Genomic DNA, 26,754 nt, shown 5'->3' on the forward strand with positions numbered 1-26,754 from the left:
GAATGGGATTTGTAGCCTCTATATAATCAGTGTATGAAACTTCTAAATATAAGAGAAAGCCCATAGGGCTGATAACTGAAAAATCTTGCTGGCCCTGTTAACATGTAACCATGCAGCCCTTTTACTTGAAACAGGAATCAGAGATACGGCGTTATTACTATTAAAATAAAGTAATGAATGAAGAACTTGTAGTGAGGTAAACCTAAACATGTGCGAAAGGGGAGAAAAACTTGGTGGTCTCCGTTGATTCATTTACTGTCACTGTCATCAGAATCAGAAAAGAACAACCATTGTTCATTGACTGACAGCATTCTCTAGACCAATCAAATTTAGTGTTAGTTAAATGGTTAGGTCGATATGTTGAAGTTATGGTTTGATTGATCTTGAAATATACAGGCGTCTCTAGCTACCTCAGTTGTAATTCATTTTTTAAAATATATCCCATCGTCAATGACATGATCAAATTATACCGTTGGAAAAAGTATTGGTCCACCGGGCTGACTGTAGAATAAAGTTGTAAGTCCGTCATGTAACTAGCAAACAGCGGACCAATGGCAATATATGTCCATAATTCAAATGAAATAGAATAACAAACATTAAAACTAAACACAGCATTTCTAATTTAATTACCATCGTACGGGGGTAAAAAGAAAACATAATTAAGTCTCACCTGGTAATTTGTTTACTATCTACTACAAATCAAATCAACCAATCCGTAGAACGAACAAATCTTCAGATTAATGTTTAAGAAAAATTATAAATTTGGTACTTGTTTGACTAAACCAAATTAAGTTTATTTTGTTGTGACGTTAGACAACGTCAGAAGAAAATAAACGTAATTCTTTTTGCGTTCGGTCCGGTATTTAACATCCGACTTTGAGAAGAAGGGCGTGATTTGTACAGATTGTAATTTTTTCCGGCGTCCAGTAATATATACTTCAACATATTTAGAAATGAACTTATGAGTGGCACAACTAAACGAACATGTCCATTTTGATTAATTCATTTCGAAGCAGTTCGTTTTTTTTTCTCCTAAGCACATTTTCAATTCTCTGTTTTGATGTTATATTGTCCTGTTCGAGTTGTATGCAGGCGCAACAGGTGGTGTATATGTGTACTCTAACTATACACGCTCTCAAAGGAAGAGGTAATCAATAGCATTTCATGTCGGAATGAACCAGTAACAGCAATGGATACCTTCTAGTGAAGATCTACCGGTTGTCAGTATCATTTAGATTTTCTGTACAACATTAGGTAAGATGTCCTTTAACTTGTTCCCCAATGTGTGCTTGGTTATGTTGTAAAGGCAAGCCTGATTTCCCACGAATCGCTGGTGTTGTTATGTAAATACTTCCTATGGAAGTGTCGTTTGTCATGGATCGCCAGGAGAAACTACAGGGACTCACTGGAAGGTACATAATAACTGTGTCCACTAGAGTGAGAGTGAACCTACATTATGTATCAATGACACAGGGTTAACCTTGTATTTTAAATAGTAACAGTAATCTTACAGACATACCATGCACAAGACAGATTAGATGGAACTAACTGTAGAATGGAATCACTGCGCACAATCACTGAGAACCAGCTTGCTTTAGGCTCTTGTTTAGCAATGGTATTTGGTTGGGCTTAGAAGGAAATGGTTGTCCCATTGTATTGTAATATAGGTTTATTCACTACAATATGTAATTTGTCTTTTACCTTTGTCATTTCCATGCTACAATTATATCCAATCAGTATATCACACAGGCATGTATCACTTAGAAACAGACTGTTAGAAAGACTTAAAGGTGTATAGACCCTACCCTAGTATTATATAAGAGGATATAGTAATAGGGTAACCTGACCCCTCAGTATTAATTAAGAGGGTTGTGAAAATGAGGCTTTCATCTCACCTTTCAAGATATTCCCTTCTTGGAAAGTTTCATCCAGTTTATCGACTAGGTTACTGTACTGAAACGGCACATCTGGCTTTCCAATGAATTGTTACAATATGTGACTGTGGTAATGTTGGTGTTGCTGGACTTGTCTTCTGTCTTTGACACAATCGATCACGAGAGTCTCATAGGAACTTTGAAGAATTCTGTAGGCATTGATGGAGTTGCTTTAGACTGGTTCACATCTTACCTCTCCGACTGGTTTCAATCTGTTGTTATCCAAGGGGTTTCCTCCAGCAAAATTGTTTTGAAATGTGGTGTTCCTCAAGGATCTGTTTTAGGTCCAGTCTTATTTACCATCTACACCTCTTGATCTGGGAAAACTCATCTCATCCATGAATATTGGTCACCTTTTCTTCACCCATACTGATGTAACTGCACTGGCTACCTGTTGAAGCACATGTTCAGTATTAAGTGCTTGCACCTGCCTGTCAGTGTTATTACCAGTCAGCACCTTTCTACCTGTCAGAACTTACACAAGTCTACCGCCCATCTTTGTCTCCTCTGATCTGCCCAACATCTTTTCTCTGTTCCAACACCACGTCTGAGGTGATTTGATCAGAGATCATTTACTTACAATGCCACCACTGTCTGAAATAAACTCTCAGATCATCTTGAAGGAATCACTACTCTCCAAATGTTGAAAGACAGTCTCAAAACATTTCCCTTCACTCAGTTCTGTAGACAATAATCATTCTAGTTTGCAATCTCTTAACCTGGTGATGTCTGTATCTCTTTTGTAACGTTAAAAATCTGCTCCAGTATTTGACTGCCATTGACATATAAGTACATTTAAGACTGAATCTGTCACATTCATCAAGAAACATATTGCTACAAGTGTTTTTGCTAGCTTTTAAGAAATATTAACTATTAACAATTTTTTTATCTGGATTTATTCAATGATTTTACAATGCGTGACACCCCAAATATCTGAACCGTAACAAAGAATAGGTTTAACTATATCATTTTGAAAAGATCTGCTCATGAGAAATATCCTACTTGTTTTCAGTATCAAAAGATAGCCATAGGATCATTATTGGTTTGAGAATCAAGAGTTGTCTGAGCTTTAGTCTATACTAACTTTGGAGTGAACACAATAGCCAAGTATCTATAGCAATAATTTATTAGTATGAAACAACTTACTGTCTTTGAGCATAAAAAACACACTTTTTATACTATTCCTGAAAACAATAACTTTAGTTTATCAATATTGACCTTCATACCAATGAGTTGAAAAAAATCTGAAGGCTGTGAGTCTTTTGAAGCTGGACAGCAGTATCCAAGCCTGAGGAAACATCATAAACAAACATTAGACCATACAGATTATTAACATCAACTGTATCGTATGACCAGAATTTATTGAGAATTTAGCGATTGTAATTTTTTATTTTCTTTACTCATTACTTACATATTTTATGTGAATATTAGCAGAACTTAAGATTCAAAGATTCGAAGACTCCAAATTCAAAGACAGGTGAACTGTTAGTATTTTGTCAAGTCACCATGGGCAGCAATGCAGGCTTCAATGCAGTGGGACATTCTACTGATCAAAGAAGTTAAAAAGTCGTGGTCCGTGCTGCCTCAATATTGGACCATGTCTTCTTTCATGTCAGATTTTTCTTATTGATACTTTCCTTCATAAGTCCCCAAATATTTTCTTTTGGATTTAGGTCAGAGGTATAACTTGACCAGTCTAATAATATCATATTAGACCTGCGAATACTTTGAACAATGTTTTTGGGCATTGTCCTGCTGGAAAATCAAAAATATTTTCTACAGAACATGTGAGCATATGGAAATAAGTGTCCCTGAAGAATATCTGTGTACTGCTCACTTTTTATGTTTCCTTCAAATACACAGAGGAGCATTCCTTAACCCAGATATGCCACAACACACGTTACATTTCAAACTGATACAAAGCTTTTTCATATTCTTTGGTCCAGAATTTCAGTGTATTAGGAAACAGCCACACAAGAATTTCATCTAAGATAATCACATCATTCCAGTTAAAATTACTATGCTGTAAGCATCAGTACAACCTTTGCTTCTTTTGTTCAGGTTTCACTATTGGTGATGAATTCCACGACCTTTCTGCCAATCCATCTCATGCAGCGCAGTTCTTAATTGTCTCCTTACAGACAGCCACAGTTCCTCTATAAATCATATTCAGCCTTAAGTTTTCTTAACTTTTTCATTCGTTTTGAGAAACAAGAATACCAAGCCACCTCCTGTCACCGACTTTCAATGTTCTGGGCCTTCCTTCCCCCCCTACCCCCTACCCCTCAAAACATGTTAAACTTTGGACAAACAGATGCCTCTTCTACTTGAAATCACTTAAGTTGATATGATGTCCTTGTCGTAATACTCTAAAATCAACTTCGTCTTCTCTAAGTCATTCATACTGAAGATCACTAAAAATGGCGTCTGCTAGCAAGTAAGAGAATGGAGATAACCCTTCATAAACTAATGACAAAGGATTGATGGAGTTGTCTTTGTTGAATGAAACCAACCTCTTGATAGCTGGTCAAGGTTGTTTTTACTAGAAATCATATTCCTAAAATTGTCAGTAATTTCTGGTCAAGCTATGATAAATATACAATGGTAGCCAGTTTATTCCATACTTTCCATAAGCTAATTAGCTAAGTCAAGATGAATTAATGATGTGGACATGTGGCAAAAAAACAATCTTGAAAAATATTTTTTTGCAAGTGAACATTTTTGGCCAATAAAAACATTAGTATTTAATTTTTTTAATTGGTGAAATTAGTTATTATTTGTTTTTCTTATTCTTGAAACAATACTTTCGGATCCATAAAACAAGATATAAATTTGGTCTGGCCTTATATGTATTTTTCATTGTATACATTTGTCTGTACTTTTACACACATATCTCATAAAACCCTGTTTAGATAAGTCATGATAGGTGACTCATATCGCACCAGAAAGGAGTGTAATTTTTGTAGGGAGAGAGAGATGGGTCCCTAGGTAATCTGATGCTGTGGCTGTAACCTGTATGTCAATTAAATGCTGGGAAGTGTCAAACAGCTTGCCTTCCTTCTAATACTTGCCTTACATAGCATTCTTTATACATTTATCATCATTTGCCCCTTGAATATCCAGGTTAGAATTGACCTATTACCTATTACACAGAACGATGCTGATGCTGTTGAATGCTAGATTGCCAGTTCCAGAGTCAATCATTTACAGACTGCTGCCATAAAGTTGGAACATTGCTTAATGTTGGGTTAAACTAAATTCACTTACTCTGTTGACAATGTTTGATTTCCTACTGAAACCGGATAAGCACAAACCCGAGGCAAGTAGATGTTTTTCACTGTATTTTCTTGATACCTTTGGTCGCTCTGCCATGTGGACATGGACACATGATTGTTGTATTAACAATTTCAGCAATTGATTATGTTGGTCACGACTCATTTGTTGTTGGTTAACAGCTTGTACATTACAATCCCATATTGAATGCTGTTTTGCTGTCACATTACGACTAATCGAATCATTGGACCTCTATATCATTTTTATTGTAAATGAATGTATTTGAATGTTCTTTAATTTTAGCTCTGTCAGATGTATGTAGTTACAGGAAAATTTACTGTGCTCTACCACATTAAAAAGATATCACTTGTTTTCTATATGCTACACTTACAGTCAGATTTTGAAATCAGTCTGTTGCAGTCAAATGCCCTATTTGTATTTATATTGAGATCATATGATCTGTGATAAGTCACTTGACTGAAAAAGGGAGATAACTTGGGGCAGAGGCATGCAGTGGTATGCAGTTTTGGGAGGCTGATGTAAGTGACAGTGTCAGTCAGAATTCCTTGTTGCAATACGTTTTTTCAACCGGCAACAACAGGGACACAGTGTACACAGAATTATAAACAGAATAAAGGTTTGCTGTGTTGGAACCGTAGAAGTTACCAGTACACCCAAGAATAGTAGTTGCTCTTTAAGGTCAAAATTAAATACCAGGCAAGTATACAGACCATTGATATCACAGAGTTAAATTGTCAAACATTTTTAATATGAACTGTTTTCATTTATGTCTAAAGGACACAGCAGTAACAAGATTGTCTTGGATGTGTATGATATGTAATTTTGTGTTTTTGTGTAAAGAAAACACAAGATGTTTAGTAAATGATACAATGTAATGTTTCAGAAAGAATGTCAGTGATTGACGACACATGAGCCCTAGATCCTGGAAGCCCCTCGCCTTGAAACTGACTCTCATCCACGTCATCCAAGATGGGAAAGAGAAAGAAACTTAGTTCTGCCATCTTAAGCCTGTTGCTCCTGTCAGTTTACTTTCAAGATACCCAGTCCCAGGAGACTAAGCCAAAACGTGAGTTTACTTTGGGACAAGCTGTGATGTAAACACAGGAGATGGTGGTTAATTTAAACATTTCACTTGTGTATAGCTTTAACATGCTTTTAGGGCATGTATTATGGTGAATACAATATTAGTGCTTTAATTAGAGAAACTGCCATTGGTTTTGTCATTTTGAGGACTGAACTTTGGTTACTGAAGACTAATTCTAACCCAGATATTGGTGGTTAGTTATCTTTATCTAGAGACTCAAAGACAAGGAAAAACAAGATGAAACAATGCTTATGCTGAGATTGTTGTTCTGGTAGCATACCTGGAGAACTGTCCTGATCTTGTGCCCTTCCTGTTCCTGATGTTCTGTGGGGATCCGGTGATGCCGAGCAGCTGTATCCTAGAGAAATGGCTGTGTGACGGAACACCGGAATGTCCCAATGGAGAAGACGAGACAAATGCAACTTGTCGGAATGGTAGGCTTTAGAGGCTAACATTTGGACAATGTCAGTATTGTATTGATCACCAGTGTCTTATGGTTAAGTGCTGATGTCATTTTATTGATGCCAAAATCAGATACCATTACACCTTGAAATTGTCTCTGAACACTACGTGAAGGGGTGTGTGGAAAAAAGTCCGCGTGAAAAAAGTACCTCAAAAGTTGGTGAATAGATAGGTTTTTATTGCAATTGGACACTTTTCCTCAATACTTACTTTCAGGTACTTTTTCACCCAGGACTTTTCTTCCGACATGCATTTAACATGAGTTTCAGATGACACATCTATACAGTCCTCTTAGATATCACACAAATATATTTCATTGTCAGTAAGCATGGTAAAAACCCAAACAAGCACAGCTGTAGCCATTGATCTTGTCAGTACAGGTGCCACCATTCTCATTTGTTAAGGCTTCATGACTTCTATGCATGTTCAATAGCAGCCTCTAAAGTCTGTCATCCTTACTTATGGCACTTCAGGTTTTTTTCCAAATTTACTTCACCTGCATAAAAAATATTGGTGGCAAAGTAGGGTTGATGGACATTAAGTAATTGCAATAATGTGACACCTGTAACATTTGGGAAAGCATACCTTTTTGTAGGTGACCCATGTGAGGGACAGCCATGTCAGAATGGAGGAAGCTGTTATGGCTACCCGTTAAATCCAAACATAAGTGTAGCCTACTACATATGTGTGTGTCCCCCTGGCTGGTATGGTGTGACCTGCAACAGCACCACAGCCCCGCCCACCACCACTACACCTGCTCCACCTCCGACAACCCCCATCCTGCCACCTGTCACCTCCACAGCGGCTCCAGGTAAGTGTGGTTAATGGGACACCAAACATGATTAGTTGTTCTCAGGACAGTATTGATACATGTAGTTGTTCAACTCTACACTCAGCAATATTAAACCATATGGTTGCAGTCTGTAAATAATCAAGTCAAGACCAGACAATCCACTGATCAACAGCATGAACATTGATATACACAATTGGGATGTCAACCAAGTCAGCATGCCTGACCATACAGTCAAGTTAACCAGCCATTCAGTCTAAGTAAACTTCTCCTCAGTACTTTTCGTTACACTCCACTACTGAGTCTAACAAAACCTTATGGAAGGTTGTGTCAGGTAACCTTTGAGGTTGACCAATCAAAACACAGCTTACCAAATCGCGAAAGTACACATTTCCACATACCACATACCTACGAATGCTATTTAGCGTACGCTCACTTCCGGTGATGCACACGGTGTATGTACAACCATGACAACGGTGAGTAAACAATCACTGGAAAAAGTGTTTTAGGCAATATTCAAGGATGTTATCTTGCGGAAATATTAGCTAATGGTAACCATGTCAACAGAAACTCAAAAGCATATATACTGCAGGTCAAATAATTGTGTTATATGCTGATTTTTAGTATTGGAGAGATCTGTGCCAGTGACCTGAATATTTTGAAAGTCCCTCCGATCCTGAAGTAGTAGCCATTGTCTGATTGGTTAAATCTATTAAGCCATTTCGCATTTGATTGGACAGTCATTGGTCACTCAAAGGTTACCTGACGCGACCTTCTATCAGGTTTTGTTAGACTCAGTGGTGGAGTGTAACAAAATACACTGAGGCTAAGTTTACTTAGACTGCCAGCTATTAAGACAAGTTACCAAAGACTTATTCTAACCTTGATCTGCAGAACAGTAAACTACATTTTATATTTGTTTGTTCTTTAAAGGTACTATCAGCAGTAAGTCTCAGAAATTTGTGGTCCCTTTGAATTTATTATAACCATAGTCGACTGTACTGGAAATGTTAAGATAAATATAGAGAGGTAACATGATTGCAACTCAAAATATAATTAATATGTAAAATTTCTTGATTTGCACCAGAGACCATATAATATATGGTCTCTGTTTGCACACATGTATAAGTACAAACAAAACTGTAAGTGAGTGCTGCTTGTTGGCATTTTACAATTTTGAGAAAGTAAAGTTTTGAAAATGGTATAATGTATAAAGATGTGCACTGAAATGACACATCATAATACAAAAGAAGCTGTTGTCTATAAAATGTTTTACCTTTAGTGTCCACTTATCATATATCTGGTGGAGGATAATTTGATACAAATGGTTAAATTTGTTTGATTTTTTTAATCAATGATATTTTTTTCAATTTTTTAGAAACATTGATGTTGCAGAATGAGCTCATATAGATGACCACTTCTCTTTCTGATCAAACTTACATTAAGTCAGGATTTAGTGTGATGCAAGCTGTTCTACCTGTGTTTACAGTGGACCCAACCATTTGTGATAATAAACCATGTATGGAGGGTGTGTTCACTGCTCTAAGAGGGGGTCAATACCATTGCAACTGTGTTCCAGGTAGGTGTACATAGTACTTATTCTGTTGGGATGTGTTTCTGTCAGTAATACTCATCCTGTATTGTTGATTCAAAGTCATTAGTCGTCACCTACTGATAATATTTGATACAAATTGTGGGTAATGAAGGTGATATTTGTCTTACCTTGTCAAATAACATGTTTATCTGAAGACCGAACAATTATGTCGAACTGACTGACTTTGAAGGGTCAAATAGTTTGCTTTTATCAGTTGAAATGAATTCAGAAGTCTTTGATTTTGGAAAAGTAGGAATGTTTCTAAATACACTTTTAAAGTGAGAGCATGGTGTCAGATATTTTATTTGAATCATGATGATTGGACTGGAGCAGATTTGTTGAGAGTCATGTTTTCCTCCAGGTTATAGTGGGAGGAACTGCAGTACTGCTGAGAACCCATGTACATCCTTCCCATGCCTGAACAAGGGGGTGTGCCAGGTGTCGGGAAACACCTTCATATGTCAATGCGCTGCTGGCTACACTGGGCGGCAATGTGAGGAAGAGATAAATGAGTGTGAAGTACAGCCATGCAGGAATGGCGGTACCTGTACTGACCAGATCAATGGCTACAGCTGTGCCTGTCGTGCGGGATACAGTGGTAGGTTTTCGCAATCATCATAAAACTGTGTCTCCTTGCGTATGTAGATGTCCTGGGTGAGAATTGATTTGGGTGACAATTATCCTAGGTGGCAATTGTCCTGGGTAGCAATTGTCCTGGGTGGCAATTGTCCTGAGTGGCCATTCTTCTGCAGTTATCCGGGGTGGCCATTGTCCTGCGAGTGTCCTGGGTGGCAATTGTCCTGGGTAGCAATTGTCCTGGGTGGCCATTGTCCTGGGTAGCAATTGTCCTGGGTGGCCATTGTCCTGATTGGTAATAGCCCTGCTCCCATGTAGGTAACCCATGTAGGTACCCATGCCTTTTCAGAATGTAGGGAGCTGGTATGCCTACCTTTTTACATCCAGGTGTGTAGCTTACTGTGAATGTGTGTGTCACAAGGGCTAGTATTGTGTGATTTCTCTCCACCACCACACTTGCTTTTGCCCCACCATTCCCATATTCAGTCTGCCTCAAATAACCAGGAATATACTGGCTTGTCTGGTTAAAACAGTATTATTCAATATAAAGACAATACATTAGGAAGACAATACAGAACAAACAAAAGGGATTGGCAAACAGACTGAACAAGGCCTATATTAATGCCCTTCCCGAGAGAAAACAACTTAAACAGATTAAACAAAATGAAAAGAGTGCAAAAAGGACATACAATTCAATGAGGCAGTTTAGTACTTATTGTATTTCTTGTGTTAATAATGAGACAGTTGGAGTTAATTATGAATGAGTGAGTGAGTTCAGTTTTACGCCACACTTAGCAATATTCCAGCTATATGGCGGCGGTCTGTAAATAATCGAGTCTGGACCAGACAATCCTGTGATCAACAACATGAGCATCGATATGTGCAATTGGGAACCAATGACGTGTTAGCAAGCCTGACCACCCGATTCCATTAGTCGCCTCTTATGACAAGCACAGTCACCTTTTATGGCAAGCATGGGTTGCTGAAGGCCTATTCTACCCCGAGACCTTCATGGGTCAGTTAATTATGAAATGATAAATGGATTTAAGAAGTAATTCTGTATCAGTATTGGATAAGGTGTCTTTGCCATAGAGTATTTCGTCAACAGAGAATCCACTGCAGTAGAAGTACTGGTTATCTGCTATATCTATATCACTGACTTGTCTTTGATCAGTCAGTAGTACAACTGAGTCGGTGAGTTAATCGCCACTTTCATCAGCATTCCTGCTAATCTCACTATGTCAGCTCAGTATTTGAAGAAAGCTCAAAGTGATATAGGTTTGAGAAGTGTGGGTGATACAAACCAGTACTGGTATGGTGCAAACTAAACTTGAAACCTAGATTAGAACCTGTGATCATAGTTTCCTGGTGTGCACAAGGGGATGTAACTCTGTGCAATGAATTGCAGCATTGTACACAGTACAGCTAATGAAGTAATTAGCAGTTCCTGGTATTATTATTCATATTTGTATATGGCCATTCCTCTTTGAGGCAGTGTACATTGACTGCAGCAGATGCCTGCTGAATGCAGGGTCTTTGCAGTGAAGATATAATAATGATAACAATCACTACTGACAGGGTCCAACTGTGGTGTGAACATGAATGACTGTGCATCCCAGCCATGTAGGCCGGGGACTTGTGTAGACGGTGTTGCCTCCTACACATGCCAGTGTCCACCTGACAGAGCGGGGCAGAACTGTGAACGTTCACAACTATGTCTTCAAGGTAATATGTCACCCTCTTGTAAGGATCCTCAGTTGGGAATGTTATAAGTAGTAAATGTTTCATTGGCTTTTGTTTTGGGTAAATGACTAAATTATTTTAAGTTGTAAAAGTCATGATTGTTTTTTCCATTCCTGTGTAGTTCATATGACACTACAGGCCAAGTTTGTTATCCCATCAGATCTACTGCCACACCAACAATATCATCTCAACATGAAGACATTTTACAGTTTGCTCACAATTTAAGCAGAAGAATTGATCCACCTGTTTTTGCATTTTTATACCATTTTCTGAGATTGTTGCTGTAATGTTGATTTTTGACAAAACAGTTCTAGAACTGGACTTTTGGTGTTGTGGGTACAACTCTGCCATGTGGACATATTGTAGTAGATGAGATTTAATGTATTGTTTCCAGGTGACCCCTGTGAGAATCATGGGATATGCTACCCTCTCCAGGCAGGAAACCAGGTGTGCGTGTGTTTACCAGGATTTAATGGCACTCGATGTGAGAACAACATTGACGACTGTCAGAGCAACATTTGTGGACAGCATGGCAAGTAACTGCATACATCAATTGAAGCTCTGTGTGGAATAATTCCTATAGTTCAGCAAAATGTTAAGATTTCTTGCAAAAACTGAGATCTGTATCTGTAGCGATTTTCGAATAAAAGAAGTTTGTATGAGATATGACTTTTAAACATACATTTGCCGCAAAATTTCCAAGTCCTGTGATGGGCTTCAAACCATGGACATTGTGATCCACTGGTCACATTACCAAAGAGGTTTACCCTTTCAGTTCAATGTGTGTAGCAGGACATGCAGTCATCCCACAGATGACATCCTTACCTTTTCAGCTCGCTGACAGGGTTAGCCTCTAGTCATGTGGATTACTGGTCCATGATTCAAATTCCAGCATAGTATTCTAACATTGTATGGACCGCTACACTGGCTCCTAACAAGTTTCCACCTCAGTAACAGCAACTGGAGTAAGGTGGAAGACAAGATAGCCAAAGGAAGTAGGCATAAAGACACAATAGCCAATTAGAGCATAGGTAACACGTCAAAGGAACCCTTTGATGTGACCTATGAATAGAATAGGGACGATGCAGAGAATGGGTACTGAGACTGAAAATAGAACAGAAGTGAAGAGAAACCCTTGTTGACAAGGTTCCAATAAGCGATGATTAAGAGAGGTGGCATTCAACTGCAAACACTGGCAACACAGAACAAATGGACATTCAACAAAGAAAGATGACTGATAAATAACAAAATCTTGGTGAAAGATGAAAATATGATTAATAAAGAAAATTAACATTATATATACACAGGTCCATGTATGGAGTGGCAAGGGAGAGAACTGTCTTTACTGATTTGATTGCTTATCATATTGACAGATACTTACAGGGATGGTATAAACAGGTTGAAGTGTTAGTTTAAGATTTGGTATAAGGGAGAGAACTGTGTTTACTTTTCCACTGCTTGTGATATTTTTCAGGGATAGTGTGAACAGAGGCATGTTCAGAATACGAGAGCACCAGCAAATCGATCCTGAACATCTGTACCCGGACAAGTATCTGCGAGCGCCTGCGAACTATCCTCACAGCTGACTCGTCAAGTGAACAAAGATGGCGACCATGTTTAATAGAAAAAAAGCCATTCAAATCATTGTCATTAGTTAGCATCCACCTGATGAATGGGCAAGGAATAGCCAAGAAACGTTGTGTAAACAATAAAGAAGAAGTTGACATGTGTAACATTTTGTCTTATACATGTTTAATGTCATTCATCTATACTCGCCCCTTTCCATAACCTCCAACAAGAAGACAAGAGACTATTCGTCCTTTCCTGGAATAACACAAGTTGGTCACAAATCGTGCGGGCGCTCGAGGTTCTGAACACGCCTCAGGTTGAAGTTTCAGTTTAGACTGGGTACAAGGGAGAGAACTGTGTTTAGTGACTTGATTGCTTGTGATATTGACAGGTACTTGCAGGGATGGTGTCAACTGGTTGAACTGTCAGTTTAGACTGGGTACAAGGGAGAGAACAGTGTTTACTGATTTGATTGCTTGTGATATTGACAGGTACTTGCAGGGATGGTGTCAACTGGTTGAAGTGTCAGTTTAGACTGGGTACAAGGGAGAGAACTGTGTTTACTGATTTGATTGCTTGTGATATTGACAGGTACTTGCAGGGATGGTGTCAACTGGTTGAAGTGTCAGTTTAGACTGGGTACAAGGGAGAGAACTGTGTTTACTGATTTGACTGCTTGTGATATTGACAGGTACATGCAGGGATGGTGTCAATTGGTTGAAGTGTCAGTTTAGACTGGGTACAAGGGAGAGAACTGTGTTTACTGATTTGACTGTTTGTGATATTGACAGGTACATGCAGGGATGGTGTCAACAGGTACACATGTGAGTGTCAGTCGGGGTACACAGGTGTTAACTGTGACTCGCTCATCGACCCCTGTGATCCTACCCCATGCAAGAACAATGCCTACTGCTGCCGTAGGGGGAAACAGTCCTGTGGTGACAGGCTGCCGCTGGGTTCCTACCAATGCTATTGTTCCAATGGGTATACAGGTAATCCTAATGACAATTTATGGATAAGCTGGTGTCATTTGGGACATTTTTGGTTTAATGTAATGGTGTTCTGTGTGGAGTGGAATTTTAAGAGTTACTTCCCTTTAAGCACACTGGTATCAGAATTGATGTTAGTTTATCTTCCAATTTCCGTTTGAAAGACTAGGAATCTGATTGCTTTTTGTCTGTATCATTAATCATGCCTGAATTATCAGAAATCTGTCTCAGTATTAACAATAGCATCTAAGAAGTATATTATTGCCTAGTGAGTTTTAACATATTCATTAGAGGCAGTCTAGTACAAGATTTTGATTTTACTTGTTTGTTCTCATACAGGTACTCGGTGTGAAAGGCGTCTGAATGAATGTGAGAACAAACCCTGTCAGAATGGTGGCCTGTGTACACTGATAGAAGAGAATTATTTCTGCACATGCCCGCTGGTTTTTACTGGACGTAACTGTGAGACATTCATACCCTGTGCTAGCCAGCCATGTCTCAACAATGGCCAGTGTGAGACCAGAGCGAACACCTTTGAGTGTAAATGTGGGAATGGATTTTCAGGAGACATCTGTGAGAGGACAGGAAACTGCAGCACAAAGTCCTGTCAAAACAATGGCACTTGTGTTGTCACATCAGGAGGAGAAGTTTGTCGTTGTGCATCAGGTTATTTTGGTTTGAACTGTGAGAGTGCTCTCCCTTGTTTGGCAAATCCATGCAAGAACAATGCCTCTTGCCAAGATGTTTCATTGACAGAATACAGGTGTACCTGTCCACCAGGGTTGTCAGGGCAGCAGTGTGAGAGTGTATTACCCTGCAAGGACAGCCCATGTCTGAACGGTGGGACATGTTCAGATCTTGCATTAGGGTTTTACTGCACCTGCCCAGCTACACATACTGGAGTCAGGTGCGAAACTTACTTAAACTGCAACAGCTCACCTTGTTTCAATAACGGTACTTGTATAGAAGAGAGCTCTTCGTTTCGCTGCCAGTGCCCTCCGACCCATACAGGTCCAAGATGTGAGAGTGGTCTCCCCTGTGTTAGCAATCCCTGCTCCAGTGGGTCGACGTGTGTGAGTGTCAATATTTCTGCCTATCGATGTTTCTGTTTACCGGGACTCACAGGCATTAACTGTGAAACAAGTCTAGCCTGTAACAACTCTCCATGTAGAAACGCTGCTCAGTGTCAAAATGTCAACAATTCTTACGTATGTTCCTGTCTTCCCGGTTTTACCGGCCAGAACTGTGAAACACATGATCCCTGTTTGTGTGCACCATGCCTCAATAATGGCTCTTGTACAAACTTTGGTTCATCATACTCCTGCTCATGCTCCAATGTCTACGGAGGACCAAGGTGTGAGCTACCCAATCCATGTGGTTCGAACCCCTGCATCAACAACAGCACTTGTTTCAACAATGGAGACCTCTACCAATGCAACTGCTCATCAGCTTTCACAGGAAGAAATTGTGAGACTAAACAAGAGCCCTGTGCCCCAAACCCTTGTTTAAATCTCGGGACATGTGAAACAGAAGGTCAGAATTATACATGTCGTTGCTTGTCCTCCCACGTGGGCAAGAACTGCGAGATCCCAGTTCCCTGTGCTAGTTCACCCTGCAGTAATTCCAGCATCTGCCTAAACGAGGGATCTCGCTACAGATGTCAGTGCCCTCCTGGGTATACAGGTTTGAGCTGTGAGAGCAGACTCCCATGTGCAGATAAGCCTTGTGCAAATGGAAACTGCGTGAACGTCAACTCTGACTACATGTGTACCTGTAACCCAGGCTACACGGGGAGGAACTGTGATTTTCTTATACTTACCTGTGATTCTACCACGTGTGTCAGTGGACAGTGCAGTATTCAGGGGTCCAGTCGCAAGTGTGTCTGCAATCCGGGATTTACGGGTAAGTTGTGATTTATGTACTCATAGAAAAAAGGAAACTTATGAAAGTACAAGTAATCCTTTATTTATTTCCACAATTTCACCCACAGTTCAGTACTTACCTTGTTTTTAAACCTGGAAAAGAAAAAGGGAATACTTGTACTTCCATCCGTCACCTTATTTGTTTCCATGTACATGTTTCCATTTTGTATCAGAATGTGAGCAACACTCCTAGTGATGCATCTTTAGGTCTGTAACAACTGGTAAAGTAGTTTGTAGGAGAATTTTAAATTTTTCTTTACATGATTGCATGTAAATAACATGTATATTTGAACATTACCTTTTGGCCATATCTCTCAAATTCATATGACAAAGTATGAGTCATATATTTTTATCGCAGTAATTATCTGACATGGTTGATAGATTCATGTACATTGGCATGTTGACATAGGACACTGAACAAACTATATATATTTGAAGGGGAAAATCATATCTGTTAGCTTCTGTAAAGGAAGGAACATGATATTTCACTGTTCTGCATAAACCGTCATGAGATGTTTGAAAATTAAGAAACAAAGTATCTATACATGTACATGTAAAAACAATAAATATACTCTGAAATGTTGTGTTCCTGACAATATGGAAGTTGATAGCTATTAATTCCCCCTCCTCCACTCCTCTTTTTGTTTTTCGCTTTTAAATATCTTTCAGATATTAGCAGATATTTGACATGGTATGATTATTTTTTGATGATGTCTGTGGTTTTAAATTGTAGATGATCTTCATGTTGATGTATGTTGACTAGGTCCGCGATGTGACCTGGTTGATCCTTGCCTGACTCCACCCTGTCACAATGGTGGCACGTGCGAAACTCGTGGTGGCCAGTTCTTCTGTCACTGTCCTGAAACTCATACTGGGGAGACATGTGAATCTTTACAACCCGCATGCTACTCTCAGCCATGCAAAAACAATGCCACCTGCATCGACAGGGGACTGGACTTCATGTGTTTCTGCACACCTGGATTCACAGGTGAGATGTCCCTTCTGTTACCAATGCAAGATATAAGTGAATAAAAATATAATTTGTTTGTTGCTTTATGCCCCACTCACCAATAGTCCAGGTATTTGGTGGTAGTCTGTAAATAATCAACTGTGCACCTGACAATCCAGTGACAGACATGATCTGCATTTATCTAAGTAACTGAGATTCAATGATATGTATCAGTGATATCAGTGAAGTCAATGAGCCTGATCAACCAATCCTGTAGTCATTACAGGAAATATTTTTACAAATATTTTAAGCTTTTTACACCAGTTACATCTTGTCATCTCTAGCTGCAAACTATCATGGATCTTCAAGGTGTTTATCATGTGTCTGTATGTAAATATCACCTGTGATGCAAGTGTTTAAATTGATTGATACTGAATGCTCATTAGGTGGACATGGTGTAGATTAGGAGAGATCAGAACAAGTCCATTGGGAGATAGCTGTTGCCACATCCAACCAGTTCAGAGTACATTTTGATGAAAATTGTAAGATCTGTTATCATGATAATAATTCTAGCTTGGTAAATTCTAAATATCATTGTTTCAGGTTCAACATGCTTGATAAGACCGCCAAGGAAATATTACAAACAATCAACTAGGAAATTGCTGTCTATTTGTTTTGTTTTTGTTAGTTTTTTCTCTATTTTATGTCAAACTAACAGATGAAAGGGTATTTTTTCAAAAGGCAGTGGATACCAACTGTTTTATTTCCTCGTAACTTTATGACTGTTATGATGTGTTCAGGGAAGACGTGTGACTCTGTCCTGCTGCCATGTGATGTCCGTCCATGTAAGAACGGGGGAACATGTGTCAATGTAGGCGGCACAACCTTTAGTTGTCAGTGCCCGGTGACACACACAGGTATTGAAACTTGTTGCATGTTAAATGAAAAAAGAAAGAAGCAAAATAAACCACCCAAAACACATATTAATGGGATCATAAATATTTCAAAATTGAAAAGATGTGATAACAAATTGATTTTAGCAAACTATGATTAGTATTACCTTTGTGGTTTGTATAACCTGGTTTACCGTGTACCTCTTATTTGACTTGTTATCTTTAATCATTATTTTACACTTGTGTCTGCAGGGTTGACTTGTGAAACTCTCCTCAACTTGTGTCTCAGTAAACCATGTAGAAACAGTGGTGAGTGTTCATCGTCCGGGGATGACAAGTTCAAGTGTACTTGTAAACCACCATACACAGGTAAGATGTTAGGAAACCTGAAAATTGTATCAAGTTATACATATATAGAGGCACATGATAGAAACAAATTTCTGAGATGTTTTTGTAAGATAAAGTTGGTTATTGTCAGAGTTCTGTGTGAAGAGTCTGGGGTAGAAAACCAGTTCTTGAAATGCATTTGGTTGTACATGAATACATGACACTTTGTATAACAAAGATAAGTTTGCAGATAACAACTTCTTTTCTTTATCACAAAGTTTCAGAGCTAATTATTATTCCCTCATTAAGTGAATGTAGTTTTATGGGGATCTCAAAACCTACACCATTCACACCCCCACTAACTGAAATAAAGATGGCACTGAGATAAAAAAAGGGATATTCTCTTCTCTGTGATTGGATGAGTGTTTCCAAAAGTTAACTTATCTGTAATGTGATCGTAACCCAAACGTTAACAGCTGCTTATGATCACCTTACTCAAATGGCTCTGTGGAATGGAGCTCTGGCTGACTGTATTAGGGCATAGCCTGGTACAATGTATCTGATGTAGACAGAGTTTCATGTTGACCACCATTTTCAGTCCATTAGGAACTGGTTGTAAAACCAGCAAACAGCAAAAAAGTGTGATATAATTATACCCCTGCTACGAAGTAACGGGGTTATAAACCGTTCATTCCATCCATCCGTCTATCCTTTCGTCCCGAAACTTTGTCCAGAGCATATCTCTTAAAGCTTACATGTCAGTTTCACCAGACTTCACACGCATGGTAATCATTACCCATTGATGTGCATTTAGCTATTTGGAAGTTTTTCAGAATTTTGTTTTTTGCTGTTTCCATGGAGACATGACTTGGTGCAAAATGTGTTTGATGGTTACCTGGCCATAGCATATCACTGAAACTATAAATGGTAGGTTCACCAAACTTAATATGCAAATTAATCATGAAGCACAGATATGCCATGTGCTATTTGTTTGCAAACTGTGATTATTCAATGCGTGATGTTAACTTTTCACTATTCATGGTCTTTCTTCGTGTCATATGTACCAGTGTGCAGTTTATTCTCTGTATCTAGAGTAGTTATTTCCTTGATGTTTTCAGCATGTGATTTATTTTCTGTATCTATGTGGGTTGTTTTGTTCTTGTCATAATTACAAATATAGTTCTGATTGATTCTAAATAGTGAATTTCTTAGTTTCATATATGCAGAAAAGGTGTGCATGGCAAACCTATGATCTAACATGTATATAAAGTTTAGCAGAGTCGAGGAGAAAGTTTTGTGAGCTGCTGATCCTTGTCATATTACATATCAATATCAGTCATTTCAATGTCCCAAAGTGGGATGCAGGGTTATGTGAGCTGTGCTGACTTCTAAACTTGCTTACGAAATTTACTAAGTTCGCAGGTGAGTACAAACCACTGCAGAGGTATCACTATGGCAGTACAAAATAGACAATCAGAACAAACTCAAAGATAATACAAGAACAGTGATTATTGCGATAAAGATAGTGACGGATATATTTATCTCTCAGCAGCAGTAAACTAAGCTGGGTATCCAAGTGTATAATGATTATCACTGACAGTGCTGGTCTTGTTAGCTAAAAGGAAAGATTTACCTCCCCTTATCCACTTTAGGAAATCCCACCAGATCTGTCTGTAATGTTCTCTACATCAGGGGAAGTTGCAGTACCTTCCAGAGCTCGGTCTAAATATAGCATACGACTGCCATGTACTGAATGTCTACAGGTATTGTGTATTACACCTGGAACTTTGTATCACATGAATAACTCTGTCACAACAGCTATTTGTTAGTCTGATTCAGGTAGCTTCTTATAATTGCTAAGTATGGTGACCCGTGACATCTGGGTTAGAAGTGATCGCCAGTTACACATGCTTGTTGTAAGAGATGACTAACAGGATCAGGTGGTCATTTTGGCTGACTTGCTTAACACATGTCATCGTATTCCAGTTGCTCATGCTGTTGGTCACAGGATTGTCAAGTCCAGCTAACAACAGAAACTGTTGACAAGAGTTTGCTTTTCCTTTATGTTTATAGTACAGGTAACATAAAACTTAAGTCTGTTGTTTTGTGAATAATAACTATTTTCTGTTCTCCTGCCCTCTGACAGGTTTAACATGTACTGAGAAAGTGGAAAGCTGTGACCAAACACCATGCTTTAACGGAGGTACCTGTTACACAGACAGTTATGGTGTGTTCTGTGAGTGTCCCACAAAGAATGAAGGACTTTTCTGTCAGCTTGCTGGTGAGAACATTTCTGTTAAGATCTTCTCCTAAAGGGGCAATGGGGTAGCCTGTAGTTAAAGTGTCCACTCATCATGCTGAAGATCTTGGTTTGATTCCCCACATGGCTACAATATGTGAATCATGAAACATGATATTGCTGGAATATTGCTAAGAGTGGCACAAAACCATACTCACTCACCCTTTTTCCAAAACTTTCTTGACATGGTTTTAAAACTGAATTATTACTAGATTAAGTAGGATATTTTTGAGAGTTTTATCTGAAAAAAAAAATTGTCAGGGAGAAATGACGTCACAAAAATACTTAGCTGTCGATATTAGCTAACAGCTTCTGCAAGAATAGCTATGCAGAAATTTTAGATGTGATCTGTTGGATGATTCAGTGTCCTGTTATGACTCTCCTAGTAAAACCTGATTACTTCGAGCCATATTTTGGCTGACTAACTTCCTCCTCAAGTCTCAGTAATATTTTTCAGGTTGACAATGTGGTTGTACCATAACATACATCCCCTGTTTATCTCCCTTGACTTATCCAGTGTGTTTACTCCAGGTGACATCTGCTCTCCCAACCCTTGTCTCAATGGAGGCCAGTGTTGGAAGACGGGGAAACAACCGACCTGTGAGTGCCAGAAGGGATTCATTGTGAGTACGCAATACCATGCTTGCCATTGTTTATTTGTTTAAATCCCTGCAAGAAACCGTACATGTTGGTCACATGGTGCATGGTATTATTGAGTCAGATATATTTGAATGCAGTTATGCTTAGTTAAATGTTTTACACCGGAACACTTTGTTGGAATGAGCCTTGAGTTATTGTTTCTATTTACTTCCTCTCATAACCATGGCTTAAGCTTTTAACAATTCTTTTGTCATATGTGGTTTCTCTACAAACTGAATGAAACTGATGAATAGATTGTGTCCCAGCCATATGTTATTTCAAACATTTACCCTTGTCACCTTATGATTTTTGCATTTCCTACTTGCTCATGTTTTTTTGTTTACAAGCTGAGAAAGTAGTCAGTTCATTGGCAGGATGATAAAGGTTTTCCTGTTTGTTATCACCATCCACACGTTTAGTATATAGTATTAGGCTCCATCCGTACATACGAATTGAAATATCTTAAGAACCATTGACTAAATTCTTTTCATATTTAGTGACCTTTACTTAATTTTCAAGGTCATGGTGACACTCATGGTGTTAAGCTGCATGTTAAGATTGTCAGCGAGATAACTCAAGAACCGTTCACAGGATCTTCTTCATATTCAACAGGGATGGTGCAAGGCTTAGTCGATTTTGGTGACCTTCACCTAATTTCCAAGGTCACATGACACTTTAAAGGTTTCAGCATGTTTAACCTGCATGTTAAGATTGTCAGCAAGATATCTCAAGAACCATCCACTGGACTTCTTCATATTTAACACCAAGCTTCATCAAGGGAAGGTGCAGTGCCCTGTAGATTTAACTTAAGTTACTTTCACATAATTTTCAAGGTCACGGGACACTTTTAAGATTTCAACATGTTTTGCCAGCACAATATCTCAAGAGTCATTCACTAGACTTTCTTCATATACTGAGGGGGAAAATAAGGGATCACATAAAAGCACAAGTGTTCCCTTATTTTTTTCCATGTTTCCTCACAAGTTATGTGATACAAAACTTGTGAAGAGAGCACACAAAAAATAAAGGGACACTTACGCTTTCATGTGATCCCTCATTTGTTTTGCCATCAGTATAAATGAAACCAAGCTTCATCTAGGGAAAGCGCAAGGTCCTGTCGATTTTGGTGACCTTCACACAATATTCAAGTTTATGGCAACACTAGGAAGATTTCAGCATGTAAAACTGCATGTTATGATTTTTAGCAAGATATCTCAAGAACAGTTCATGGATTTTCTTCATAGACTTTCAAGACTTCCTTTGAAAGTTTTTCAGTAAGCAATTTCTTTATTACTACTTTTGCATATTTCATACACTAAGACATTGATGTCAAGGTCAAAGTGAGTCTTGGAAATATTTGTGCATTTGAACAACCACAGAGCAAGATGTGAAGAGAGGTTGACTGGTCATGTTTTTGTTGACATTTATCTTCATTTTAAATTACGACCTTCACTTTCATTCCTTTTTAAGTTTGAATAACTGTCATATAATTTGTCATTTTTTTCAGTGGATGGGTTCAATCCAAAAGGTGTACTTTTTTATGATTTTTGTATGAAGTTCACTAAACACTGATATCTGATCAAGACATTTCTGACATGGAACTGATTTTGCCACCACTTTACCTCAGCTTAACCACTTCCAGGGCATGTTCTGTGAAACGAAGGTGGAAGGCTGTGGCACAAACACTTGCAATAGTGGTCAGTGCATTGAGAATTCAGACGGGGCATTCCAATGTATGTGTCACCCAGAGATGACTGGCTACAGATGTGAGAGACAGGTGTGACCAGTGGCTGTGAGCCTTGAATGTGCTCAGCTCTCATCTGTAAGTGGGCAGTTGTTACTGAATCTTGAGTTATTACCTGTTAGATATGACAATACATCTGTATCTCAAGGGCTCACATATTTGTAACTGAAGGGTTAGATGTCTCCATATCTGTAAAAACTCTTGGCTTTAATTTCTTGGAAAATTGAGTTACTTCCTCTTGTTTGAACATGTGATTGGTCAGGGCTGTAGGTACCTGTTCTTAATAAGGGGGGCACTATCAATGTTACAAGAATCTTATGTAAATACTTTGATGTATAAAAAATAACCTGTAAAAAAATTCTAGGGAGGTAGCTGCCCCCTACCCCCTTGGTCTACATACGTCCCTGTTGGTATGTCAAATATTTATGAAGCGCAGAAATGTTGTAGTTGTATTAACCCTGGGATCTTATTCGTGCGTTGGAGTAGGTTTGCTGGAATACAAGCACAGGAGATAGAGAGGAGGATGTCGGAGATATCAGATGTGTCTTTGAAGTGTGATAAATGCTTTGATGTTATGACATATATATATGTGTGGTTATTATCTATGTTTTTATCTTTGTTACAGGTGAAACAGATGCAATTAATTATTTCTCTGAAGGAGCTAATCAAGACAATTTCAATATGCATGATTTGAAAAAAGTTTGGAACGTACAGTACTAGAGAAATGTCTGCTTTTTTATGTATTGTTGGTCCTTTGACAAAAGGTAATATTTTACAACAAATACATACAGTGGAGGCTGTCTAAGCCGGCACACATTAGGACTGAAGAAATGATCCAGTTTAGACATTGTACTGGATAGTAGAGCTGATGATAAATGTCACAGACAGGACTGAGATTTTTAGGTGGTGTTGACAACAGATTGGATAAATTCTGGTTTTGATAGCTTCCAATGTAATTGTTAGAACCTGTAAGCATTTTGGAAAAAAAAAACCCAATAGTTTATAAGTGGACATGAACTTAGGCTATACTTAGATAAAAACTGTTTGTTTTTATATTTGATAACTTTTTACATAGTTCTAGATCATAAGTGTTGAAAACCAGAATTATTTAGTAAATATTTTCCCTTAATAGTGATGATGTCACAGCTTTTCATAAATGCACCCTGATGATTTATATGTGCTTTATTTATGAATAGATGTATTTTGTGTGAAATCATATCATCTGGATACATGAATTTATCTGCGGTTGTTAAAAGTTTATAAGATTATTGGTTGCATAGTAAATGTAACATCACAGAACTTTTTAACTTGAAATTGTATATGTTCATGTAACCAGTAATCACTGTAGATAAAATATTTCTTTTGGTTTTTACTATATATATTTTTTATCAAGTCAACATTACAATTATGCCATAATATGTACTACATTTGTCACCATTTTCATGAAATATATCATTAGTTGATTTTTCATAAAATATCCAGTATTTGCTTTTTTTTTCTTTGAAATGTATGAGATGATCAACTTCAGTGTTTTTACGAACATTCCGTCAAAACGTATTATCTCAGCTAAAGATCTCCAAACAGTTGGAGGAAGCACAGGCCGAGTCAAAGCTGCTACCATCTGCCTTGAGGAGTTGTATACGTTGGACATGTTAGAATCCTATGATGGGATCCTATGAATCAAGGTTCACCCTGATAATGTTAAAGGTTTGTCAGCACCCTTTCATTGCTCATGAATTTCATTGAGAAACCTCTCTCAAATTAAAGATTCTATTCCTGAAGGAGTGGTTGGGTTACCTGATGGTTCAAAGATCCGCTCGTTATGCTAAAAAGTCGGGTTTGCTTCCGCATTGGTGCAGTTTGGGAAGCCCATTTCATGATATTGCTTGAATTGTTTTACAAGTGGTGTAAAACTCACTCACTCATTCCATTTTTAAGTTCACATGCCCTTGTGACAATTACTATTAACTTGCTGATTGGATTCTAACGCTTTATAAGTGGACTTGTTATATAATAGAGTAAACCTTTTATGCTTTACAGAGTTTTGATGCTGTAACATATTTGCTCAACTGGTGTTTTGGTTGTGATGATACTTATGTGCTTCTGCAAGTTGTTTAAAGGTGTTTGTCAGAACATTTCTAGCATTCCTTCTCAGACTGATCTGTATGTATTTTGTATACACATATACCTGCCTGTAAACAAATACCTTTTTTAATAATATACTGATAGAGGTTATTGTCAATGTTTTTTTTCCAGTATGCTGCAGGTGTTTATGATCCATGAATTCTCACCGCAGTTGGTTGTTGTATTGGAGGTGGTTCAGCTGTGTAGAAATGATCCTTTCCATTAGTTTCTTCTGACCATTTAATCTTCATGGATTGCTGCCTACATTCTCCTAAAGACAGCTTGTTGTGAAGAGATCCATTAAGCATAATACAGTTTCTCAAGTAAATATGTTTAATGATCAATAGAGAATGTCATTCTCTTAATGTTTATGTATTTTAGTAAATGCTTTGTTTGAATGTATTATTTATCATTATTAATATTTATATATACTGATAAAGGTGCATACCTATGTTCTTTTTTACCATTATGATGCATTTTCTCAACAGTTGGATGTCACGTTTGTGTCAGAAATCATCCAGAGGTAGCTAGTTGTGAAGTTTGTTAGGTGAACATGTTTAATGAACAATAGAGAATGTTTTGTTGTTCTCTAGGTTTTTGTGTATTTTAGTAAATGCTTTGTTTTAATGTATTGTTTATTACTATATACTGATAAAACTACCATGTCTGTTTTTTTTGCCATCCTACAGATGCATTTTCATAAAAGTTGACTCTTGTGCTTGATGCTGTGAGAGTTCTTCTAGCAATAGCTAGTTGTGAAGAATATTGTATTTTCTTCACTTTCTTTTACTGGAGGAACAAATCACTGGACCAGCATCAGCTGTCAGTCATTAACTAACCTGCTTATGTTTTCTTCCATTTCTACTAAACCACTCATGAAGTTCTGGTCAGCTGTCAGCAACCCATGCTTATCATAAGAGGTGACTAATAGGATCAGGGTCCTTATTCTTGAAACGTTCGTAGCCCTAAGAATTCTTAACTTTGATCATAGCCAATGTGTTAAGAATGGGCTTAAGGAGTTCGTAGGGCTACGAACGTTTCGAGAATAGCTAGCCAGGTGGTCAGGGTCATTGACTTGTTTGACCCATGTCATTGCATCCCAACTGCGCAGATTGATTCTCATGCAGTTGATCACTAGATTGTCTGGTCCAGACTTGGTTATTTACAGACCGCCACCTTGTAGCTGGATTATTGCTGAGGGTGGCGTAAAACTAAACTCACTCACTGACTATTACGTTAACCACAGATATTTTGTTCTGAATTTAGATTAACATTCACCAGTGTTTATTTGTGTAAATCTTTTGCCTCATTGATATGAGAACCTGTACTTATTAGACTCATGTCTAAATAAGCTTAGTCCCAGTATTAACTGTCACACTCCTACACTGAGTCTAACAGACCCCAGCAGAAGGTCACTAAGTTTACTTAGACTTTGTAGGATTGTAGGAAAGATGTAGAAACTCCGGCTGGTCAAATTTGTTACCAGTCCTTAAAAAATCTAGCTTGTCCTCCACTTCCTTACTAAACTTGGTTTCAAGAAGCTAAGGGAGAGAAATCTGTTCTTATTGCAAGCATATTTCATCGATTTCATTTGCGACAATTTTGTCCGTTTTATTATTCTAGTATCCTTTGGCAGTATTCAAAAAGATCATAATCATCACATATATATAGTTTTCGACAGAACCTTTTCTGTGTTGTAAAATTGCAATCTGTGTGATGACCATGATTTCAAATAATCTGTCCTCACAGGTTTGAAAGAGAGGAACTTTATGCATTTTCTATGATATTGGTGATATATATTTCTCAAAACTGTTTGGGAAAT

General features: G+C 38.1%; 1 protein-coding gene across 2 annotated transcripts; it reads left to right on the forward strand.

Moving 5' to 3' along the window:
• Nucleotides 1-1,063: 1,063 nt before the first annotated feature.
• LOC137291369 (neurogenic locus notch homolog protein 1-like) lies at nucleotides 1,064-24,283 on the forward strand. 2 transcript variants are annotated; one of them, XM_067822687.1, is made up of 17 exons: nucleotides 1,064-1,254; nucleotides 6,112-6,294; nucleotides 6,588-6,746; nucleotides 7,370-7,585; nucleotides 9,054-9,143; nucleotides 9,520-9,756; nucleotides 11,313-11,459; nucleotides 11,872-12,009; nucleotides 13,838-14,038; nucleotides 14,375-15,937; nucleotides 16,721-16,945; nucleotides 17,707-17,823; nucleotides 18,052-18,168; nucleotides 20,273-20,407; nucleotides 20,957-21,048; nucleotides 22,707-22,886; nucleotides 23,434-24,283. In XM_067822687.1, exons 2-16 carry the CDS (start codon nucleotides 6,198-6,200, stop codon nucleotides 22,845-22,847), a joined length of 3,675 nt encoding a protein of 1,224 aa, XP_067678788.1. In that variant the 5' UTR covers nucleotides 1,064-1,254; nucleotides 6,112-6,197; the 3' UTR covers nucleotides 22,848-22,886; nucleotides 23,434-24,283. The 2 variants fall into 2 exon arrangements, with proteins under 2 accessions (XP_067678788.1, XP_067678787.1); XM_067822686.1 differs by having other exon boundaries at nucleotides 1,089-1,254; nucleotides 6,116-6,294.
• Nucleotides 24,284-26,754: the final 2,471 nt, after the last annotated feature.

This window comes from Haliotis asinina, chromosome 7 (assembly GCF_037392515.1).
Source record: "Haliotis asinina isolate JCU_RB_2024 chromosome 7, JCU_Hal_asi_v2, whole genome shotgun sequence".
Taxonomy (NCBI): Eukaryota; Metazoa; Mollusca; class Gastropoda; order Lepetellida; family Haliotidae; genus Haliotis; species Haliotis asinina.

Coding starts and splice junctions, on each gene's coding strand:
- LOC137291369 (XM_067822687.1), top strand. CDS start 6,198: ATGGGAAAGAGAAAGAAACTTAGTTCTGCCATCTTAAGCCTGTTGCTC. Junction 6,747..7,369: donor AAATGCAACTTGTCGGAATG/GTAGGCTTTAGA, acceptor ACCTTTTTGTAG/GTGACCCATGTGAGGGACAG. Junction 18,169..20,272: donor TTGTAAACCACCATACACAG/GTAAGATGTTAG, acceptor GCCCTCTGACAG/GTTTAACATGTACTGAGAAA.